Source organism: Sinocyclocheilus grahami, unplaced genomic scaffold, assembly GCF_001515645.1.
Source record: "Sinocyclocheilus grahami isolate Dianchi unplaced genomic scaffold, SAMN03320097.WGS_v1.1 scaffold231.1, whole genome shotgun sequence".
Lineage (NCBI taxonomy): Eukaryota > Metazoa > Chordata > Actinopteri > Cypriniformes > Cyprinidae > Sinocyclocheilus > Sinocyclocheilus grahami.
In genome coordinates this window covers 589,037-598,176 of record NW_015505410.1, presented here as the reverse complement: position 1 = coordinate 598,176, position 9,140 = coordinate 589,037, and the positions used below count along the sequence as shown (strand labels likewise).

Below are 9,140 nucleotides of genomic sequence, written 5' to 3'. Positions count from 1 at the left end.
GAATGTCCGGCCATCTGTTCGTGATCTCAAGCTGAAGCGAACTTGGGTTCTGCAGCAGGACGATGATCCAAAACACACCAGCAAGTCCACCTCTGAATGGCTGAAGAAAAACAAAATGAAGACTTTGGGGTGGCCTAGTCAAAGTCCTGACCTGAATCCTATTGAGATGCTGTGGCATGACCTTAAAAAGGCGGTTCATGCTCGAAAACCCTCCAATGTGGCTGAATTACAACAATTCTGCATAGATGAGTGGACCAAAATTCCTCCACAGCGCTGTAACAGACTCATTGCAAGTTATCGCAAACGCTTGATTGCAGTTGTTGCTGCTAAGGGTGGCCCAACCAGTTATTAGGTTTAGGGGGCAAACACTTTTTCACACAGGGCCATGTAGTTTTGGATTTTGTTTTCCCTTAATAATAAAAACCTTCATTTAAAAACTGCATGTTGTGTTCACTTGTGTTATCTTTTACTAATATTAAAATTTGTTTGATGATCTGAAACATTAAAGTGTGACAAACATGCAAAAAAATAAGAAATCAGGAAGGGGGCCAACACTTTTTCACACCACTGTGTATATATACACACACACACACACAGGGTGTCTACAGATATGAACAAATTAAATTTAACACGGTTTAAGACCTTTTTAATACCACCTTATGAAAATTTAAGACCAAACCTGTGACGGAAATACACAAGATAATACATACGTATATGTAATATTTAATGTGTTTAATGTAAAATAAAAATAAATATCATCGCTGTCAAAAATGCTATTTATCATTACGATATACAGTGAACTTTTCATACCAGCAGACAATATCCCATACAAAACATCCCCACAAAAGCACCGCATCACCAAGATTTTTGGTGGTGTAAATTATTTATTCTGAAGTAATATTTTCATCAGTGTTCTATCAGCTTTTACATACTTAAATCTGCATGTTTTTAATATTTACCCCAGGATGTTATTTACCTTTAAAAAAGGCCAATATTTTTTTTACCTTATAAAGGGTATGCATCATCTTTCATGTCAAATTCTTACAATTGATCAAGAAATTCAACATACACTACAGGGCTGTTACCAATCAAATTAAATAATTTACACAGCAAAAATACAACTGCAGTAAATAATGTTATGAGATTAATGATTTAAATAAAATTGAGTCACTCATTCCTTCAAAACGCCGAATCTTTCAGTAACAAAAATGCCTTGTGATACTCGGAGAATGTGCAATACTTCTGTTCTGATCTTTGTTTGGAACTATTTTCGTTTGTGAAATAGAAAAAAAATGTATGTAACTACTTGTTTGTTGAACTAAAATCAATGTAACATTTGCAATCGTGAAAATACTCCGCAAAATAGCTCCCATGTCATGATGTGTTACTTAACTACACCATGTTATAAATAAACTAAACATTTTGAATTTTCACCTCTGTATGTTTGTTCTGTGAGTTTATGTGCCGTTACGCTCATTTGATTTGATTTCTCCATGAAAGTCTCTCTCAGAGACAGGCAGCACGAGCCTCAACAGCACGACATTGATATCAGAAATACACTATCCATCATCAATCGCTGTTTAAGCTGAATGTAATAAAATCAGAAGAATCATTCTCGAGTGTCGATGCGTCACTAGTTATTTTTTGGTCACTTAATCAGGCTATTTGTCCGGTCGGGCAAGTAAAATTCTCGAGTCATTTTTCAGTAAGTTGCATTAACCCATTTAAAGTAGCTAGGAGACTTCTCAGCCAGCTGGTGCTCGAATGGAAGCCCACATTTTTTTTTTTATAAAATAGTAGTAGTAATTGCATATTATTATTATTATTATTATCAGAAATATATTACTATTGTATCTTACACATACATACATTATATATATATATATATATTAGAGTGCTGTGAATGCAAGTCTTGTATAGATACATATTAAAGAGATTAACGGACAACTCATTCATGCAACTTATCAAATAGTCAATTTTAGAAATTAACACTAATAAACTCACTCTGTCCTCTCTGTGTCCTTCACAAATGTGTTCTTGGTATCAAGGAACTACCTCCCTCCAGCGCCCAGTGGGCGATTAATATGACTTGGAACTATGCAAACACATCAATGCACAAATGGCCGACCGACATTCCAGCCCAGCACTCAATGAGCTGTGTGTTTAAAGGCACACTTATTGAGCACAATAAGGGCTTGGCACAGGCCTCCTTTGTAAGTGATATGTGACCCTGGTTGGCACAGACGCCAGCTCAGATCTCTTTAAAGAGACACAGAGACACAAAGTCAGCCTGAGTGGGATTAACGCCTCACAGAGCTAAAACACACACAGACGCACGCACAACATCAATCACAGCTCATGATTTAGGACTAACACCAGCACATGCGAGTAGTAAAAAAACAAAAAGACACATGCCAAGGCACAAGCAAAACTACGGAGAGAAAAGATCCTTAAAACCTTTAGAAATGTATCTCAGTATATTAAAATGAATTAAAGTGCGGGACAAACTTTCTTATTCATCCAGATGCAAATCGATCATGAATACAAATGCCAGAGAGGTTCGAATTTTGTGGTTTCAAGCAGGTGAAAGCATGCTCTAAAAAAGTTACCCGCAAGGTCAAGGTTCTTTTTAGCAAGCAACAAGAAACGGGCCTGGATCTGGTTCTGTGTTCGCAATTATTTTGCTATGAAGGTTAAGAATGATTATCACATTATAGCTTGTCTATTATTAATCCAAAAATAAGTCACAGATAATTTTTCTTTCTTAACCTTGTACCTCTAAAACATTTGTGGCTGCAGTCCAGGTCTAGTGCTCCCTAGTGCTCACAGGAATTCCAGCCTGCATCACCTCTCTACATGAAAGGATATGATTGGGTGGAAGAAAGTTCCAGCTGAGCACTTGATTGGCCAGTGCAAGGTAGCGCTGGAAAACACAGGACATCTGAGCATTGAGGTTCTCCCTCCGACTGAACTCCTGCAGGACCTCCACAGTGAGCATGAAGATCTGCCTGAGATCATCCTCCTGCAACACACAAACATACTCCTCATAAAAGGCACAAGCAGTTAAATTAACGCTGGGTGTTGGCATTCATTTCCAGATTAAATTCCACAAGATTCAAACCAATTCCAATTAAATTGATTAGAAAATATTTCATTTATTAATGTCAACTTGTTATAATGTATATTTTATTGACATTATAGTTATAATGTAAGGTTTGTTTCAATTATTACATCATCCTGCATATATGCATTGTGATTACAACATGTTTCAGATCATGGTTGTTATAGTTTTTATTAACTAGATCTAAACCATAAAAAAATACATAAACATTTTATTTCAGATAGCTGCCAAGGCAACATACTAAAATAGCTAAAACTAAATTTACTTAAACTAACAAATAAAAATTCATAAAAACTATACTGGCGTGAAAAAAAAAGACCAAATAAAAACTAAAAACAAAAATTAAAACAGAAAATCTACAAATAAAATCTAATTCAAAATATTAACAAAATCTATATAGGATCATCAATGATTTGACATCGATTAAACATTCATATCACATGAATATTTCTAAAAGTCTTTGGCTATAACAGGTTAACATACAAATATAAACACCCAGCACAGGGACAATACACCTGTTAACAAAGGACACACTCAGAATGATTGGGACAGAAGGACAGACCTGAAAGAGGCGTTTGCAGCTTCCGTGAAACTCCATACTGAGGCCAATGTTACTGGTCTTATTGGAGCTGGAGAACTCACTCAACAGAGCTGTCAGGATGGAGCAGGCCAGTGTTTGCTAGCAGGACAGATGCAGGCATGCACAGTGATAAACATTACTTTCCATTAAGGCTAAATAGGTTAAATATCTTAGGAAACATATGGAACACACTTATTCAGCCATTTAAATTACCTATTATAATTCAATACTGGTACAAAATACATGAAATAAGGACAGAAGTTTTCCAAAGGCTTCGTTTTTGCTGTATAAAGTATTATTACAGCTAGGCATTTGATTGACCACACATTAAATCTTTAACCTTAAATTGAACAAATTCAAAACCTAAAACTGGAGCGCCCTCTGCAGGACACAGTGTGTACTCTATTTTTTTCCCATAGGGCTCTGTTAACAATCTTGTTTAGGAACACTCCTGGTCAAATTATTTTTAGGGGATTGGTCAAATGCAGGGACACACTGGCACTTTTGTTTTGTTTTGTTTTTAACAGACACCTCAAAATGTCACAATACAACACATATTAGGGCCCCCACATGTTCTGACCAACAGATTTTCATAATTTTTCAACAGCTTCTTTGAGATTACTGATAAGGATTATATTAATATTTAATAATTTATTATTTTTTTTATTTCCATATTAACCACATTCATGGGAAAAAATTACAGTAGACAATTAGGGTAAGTGTACCCATTAAGCCCACCAAAATCTAAGTTGAGTCGTTTTTCATAGATATTGACCAGATTCATAGGAAAAAATCATTTGTTAAAATGAAAAATGTATCTCTCGTTTGAAAATGTACTAATTAGTTGATGCACACTTTAGAATATAAAATTAAGATATTTAACGAATAATGTCAAAAGTAAAAAAATGTCAAAAAATTTTTGCTAGCACTCATCACATGTACCAATAACATTCAACATGAAAAACAGAGTATGCAAAGCAGAACACTTCATGACTTGTAAAGATTGCAAAAAGACACATTAGTCAAGCCACTTTTAGATAACCTCACAGCCTCACATTGTTCCTTCTTTCATTTTACACTTAGCCTATATAACAATCTAGCTTCTTGTTTACAGTCTACCTGAAGACACTCTGAAATCTCGCTCTCTCCTGCTTAACTGAGGAAGGTCTTAGTGTTGGGCGATATGGTCATTATTCAAATCATCATATCGCCAATCCGTGAGCTCACCAATAGACGATATTATCGTGCATGGGTGGGTGGGGGCAAGAGAGAGACTCCCTGTACTTGTCATAGGCCATTTCATAACTATTTGGTGTTTTAAACCGAGAGAGAGAGGGAGCCTGTGGAAGCACCACAAATATAAATAATATACTTTCAAACATACTGATAAACTAACATGTTAAATACAAAAATATTTAAAACGGCTAACTCATATATATTTGGATACAACAGTCATACATCGCTATTAGGACCGCGCGTCCTGTGACAAGTTTGTCGCACCAGAGCACTGAAGTTATCAGTCTGGTCTGCAAAATCAGTCAACGGTGAAAGTAGATTTATTTTAAAGACCAACAGTTTAACACTAAATATTGGTCATAAACAAACAGGTTAAATACAAAGTATTTAAAACATATATTTGGAGTAAATTTAAATTAAACAGATACATCAGTTATACAGCACTCCGGACCGCGCGCCCCATGATGAGCCCGATGCACCACCACAGAAACAAGGATGAGATGCGTTCTAACATAACTGTGGCATTAAACTCAGTTAGTGAGGGCTCGGTTAAAATATTGCACATATATAGGCCGTAAAGATTTGTTAAAGTGCAACGAAATACCTTATATCAGCAGATAATGCGTGTCTGTGTTTGTATTCGGAGACTCCTTCACCGGCTACAGGCTCCTCATTTGCGCACGTGCGTGTGTGAAATACAGTGCTGAATGAAAAAGCGGGGCAATTTGATAATAATAGCCGAATTATAATGGGCCGCTTAATAATAATAATAATTGTTATTATTATTATGAATACATTAATAGGAGAATGAGCCTAATATCGTCTTGACTATCGACAAAGACATCTGCTATCGTCGATATCTCTGACTATCGTCGATACACGATACTATCGTCACAACCCTAGAAGGTCTCCCGTCCCTGATGAGCTACAAACCCTGATCTTGGCCTCCACTCACTCCCTCAAAGACATTCTGTCCACTTCAATCTGTTTTGCTAGCATAGACAAGTTTCTTCTACTGTGCCCTCATGGTAAAGGTGACATGCATCTACAAGTTTTGGACAGGAGCTGTAATTTTTCTCCTTTTTTTGTCGTCATTTTCTTGCTGAAAACAAACGATGCACATTCAGCCTTTGCTGAATTATAGTTGGAAAGCACCGCAAACTCTCAGCTTTGGTCCATGTGATACACAAGTCTTACCACTGTGGGATTACCGCTGCTGATGAGTTGGCTGACCTCATGGAAGATGCTCTTACAGTTGATGGATTTGTCAAGAGAGCCTCTCTTCACTATTACTGCTACTGCTAACAGGATCTGCTCTCGAACATACTTTTGCAGACTGCAGGGAAAAGAGAGAAATTTATACAATTCAAAGATCAGGTAAGAGATGCACACTTTTACGGCGCCAAGCTAAATACAGACCAAAACAGAAAAGTTTTGCAGAATTACAGCCACATGCTGTCACATGTTTTATTGTTCATACACACACTTACTTGGGTCTCTGTAAGACGTAGGTGAGGAGGAATGTTCTGAGGGACTCGATGCTGCTCTTTTCCAGAAGGATCCATTCTCTAACCACAGCCTCCATGATGGCTGTGGCTGCCTGGAACAACACATAGTCCACTTTACTAGTCTCTATGAAAGAGAAAGACAACATTCGTTTGTTATTCTTCTTTTCTAAATTATTATTGTTCTTACAACATTATTTTACACTCTAAACAAAGTTTAATATGTTCTTAAAATTCACATCAGAGTTTTATGAGTTTAGGCATTAAAAATGCATTAAGGCTCCAATATAATTCAAGCAAAACTGAAGAACAAAACGGTGTGGTCCTTTATTTATTTATAAAAAATCAGGTCAAAACAAAGTTAATTTCCCAAAAAAGTTAACACTGTGGCAACACTGACTAAAGCGGCTTGCTTTACAGTAATCGACTGTAAAACTGCAATATAAATAAATGTGACATCACTTGAATAGAGTGCCGGATAGCAGATCTGGTGCAAACATATCATGTGATCAGATGATTTTTCTGAAAAACTAATAAATTAGCGATTTATAGTTGATAAATTAAACTTCAGCAGACATACAAATTTGAAATGTTTAGTCTGTGCTTTCTGAGAAGGACTGGCAAGTCACCGGTGACCTGTAAGATGTTTAGATATGATGAAGAATTTTTTTTTGGAAAGAACTAAGACTCAGCAAAAGGCTCAGCACAGTGGAGTCAGTACTAGTCAAAGTGTCTGTGAGATCCTAGTGCTGAGACTCACCGAGGATGTGTTTGCAGACGGCAAAGGGGGATTTTGACTTCCTGAAGGAGAGGAATATGTGCTCTGCATGCTGCCTCTGTTCTGTGCTTACCATGGATGGCGGTGCCTGTGGACACATTCATGGGAGGGGTTTAACATTTGGGTCTTTGAACACGTTGCACTGGTCAACAATAAATATCACATATGCAGACCAAAACAAGCAAACCAAACACAAGTTTGTATTTATTTAAACCAATCTTTATTACAATACATTACCTTTTAAAAATGTCAGTAGGATTCAATAGGATTTTTGCAAGAAGTCTCTGATGCTCATCAAGGCTGCATTTATTTGATTAAAAATACAGTAAAAACAATATTAAATTATAATAATAATATAAAAATAATTAATTTCTGTGATGGCAAAGCCATTACTCAAGTCTTCAGACAGAAACCATTCTAATATGTTGATTTGGTGTTCAAGAAACATGTACTATTATCAATGGCTTTTCAGGATTATTTGATGAACAGCTTATCTGTTTATCTTTTGTAACATTATAAAATGTCTTTGATCAATTGAATGCATCCTTGCTGAATAAAGTATTCGTTAAAAAAAAAATCTTACTGACTCCAAACTTTTGAAAGGTAGGGTTTATTATATATTTTAGTGATTCCATAATTCTTTAGTGTCCTTGAAGCTCAAACAAAGGAGAAATAAACGTCAAGGATTTCATTACATGCATAACAGGTCACTGATAAAACTGTAAAAAAAAAAAAAAAACTCTAAAAGTTATGACTTTTCAAGCAGCTTGTTCCCAGTGATGACCAATAAAGCAATATCTGATGTATGTGTGCCACAACACACAGGTGAACACATGAACACACCCAGGCCTGTCTGCCCACTGAACGAGTCACACACTCGAGTCATAACATTAATCATCACATTCCATTCCTAATTACAGCACAGCATCATCAGCAAACTGTATTATCTATCACCCTACACCAACCCTACACCTAAACACCTTACAGAAAACTACTGGTAATTTTTGAATTTCATAAAACACCGTTTTGTATGTTTTTTAAGCCTTTTGTTTTACGGGGACAGAGGGAGTGTCCTCATAAACCATGTTTACATTGTAGTACCCATGTCATTATACACATTTTGTGTCCTCATAAACCATATACTGTATACCAGTACACACACACACAGAGAGATGAACTGACATGTTAAACGAGGCATATAAAATGAATAGAAGATGCACAATAGAAAAACACAGGGGTTAAAGCGAAAAAAAATCCTGAGTCTGAACTTTTTTCCGGGGGCAGGGCGGGGCAGCACATGCAAAGCATGCAATGACTGTGGCAACTTTAACATTTGAAAGGATACTATGGCAAAGTTATTGCTTTCTTTAATCAAACTGATTTTTTTCCCTGAATATATGGTTGACCTGAAGAATGAAAACTGTATCATACACTTGGAAAATTATGAGCTATATCAATGCTTATCAACACTAGGGTTGTGACAATACACTTAGCTCACGAGATGAGGCTAAATACAGATACTTGGTTCACTAGAACGAGACAATATTTTAAAGGGGTCATATGATGCTATTTTAAAGATCATTATTTTGTGTATTTGGTGTAACAGAATATGTTGACATGCTTTAATGTTAAAAAAAACACATTATTTTTCAAATACTGTACATTATTGTAGGTCCTCTATGCCCCGCCTCTCTCAAACACGTTGTTTTCAACAAAGCCCCCTCCTTTGACAAGCGCAGTCTGCTCTGATTGGCCAGCTGACCCAGTTCATTGTGATTGGCCAAACACCACAAGCACGCGTCGGAAATGCAACGCCCCTTACCATAATCGCGAGCTTCAGCTTTCAAAGTAAATATCAAGACAGTTAATAATGTCGTTAGTTTTACCATCAGTTCAAGCCCGAAAGGGCAACAGAGTCGC

At 36.4% G+C, this 9,140-nt stretch overlaps 1 protein-coding gene across 1 annotated transcript in view; it reads right to left on the bottom strand.

Annotated features, from left to right (window-relative positions):
* The window catches only part of LOC107597380 (exportin-4-like), a 69,369-nt gene that overhangs the window by 43,738 nt on the left and 16,491 nt on the right, over nucleotides 1-9,140 (bottom strand). Inside the window, exons 2-6 of the mRNA XM_016288405.1 lie at nucleotides 7,203-7,308; nucleotides 6,428-6,569; nucleotides 6,135-6,273; nucleotides 3,684-3,800; nucleotides 2,869-3,022 (exon numbers count right to left, since the gene is read on the bottom strand). Of these exons, the coding sequence (XP_016143891.1) occupies nucleotides 2,869-3,022; nucleotides 3,684-3,800; nucleotides 6,135-6,273; nucleotides 6,428-6,569; nucleotides 7,203-7,308 (658 nt within the window). The remainder of the gene's footprint in view (nucleotides 1-2,868; nucleotides 3,023-3,683; nucleotides 3,801-6,134; nucleotides 6,274-6,427; nucleotides 6,570-7,202; nucleotides 7,309-9,140) is intronic.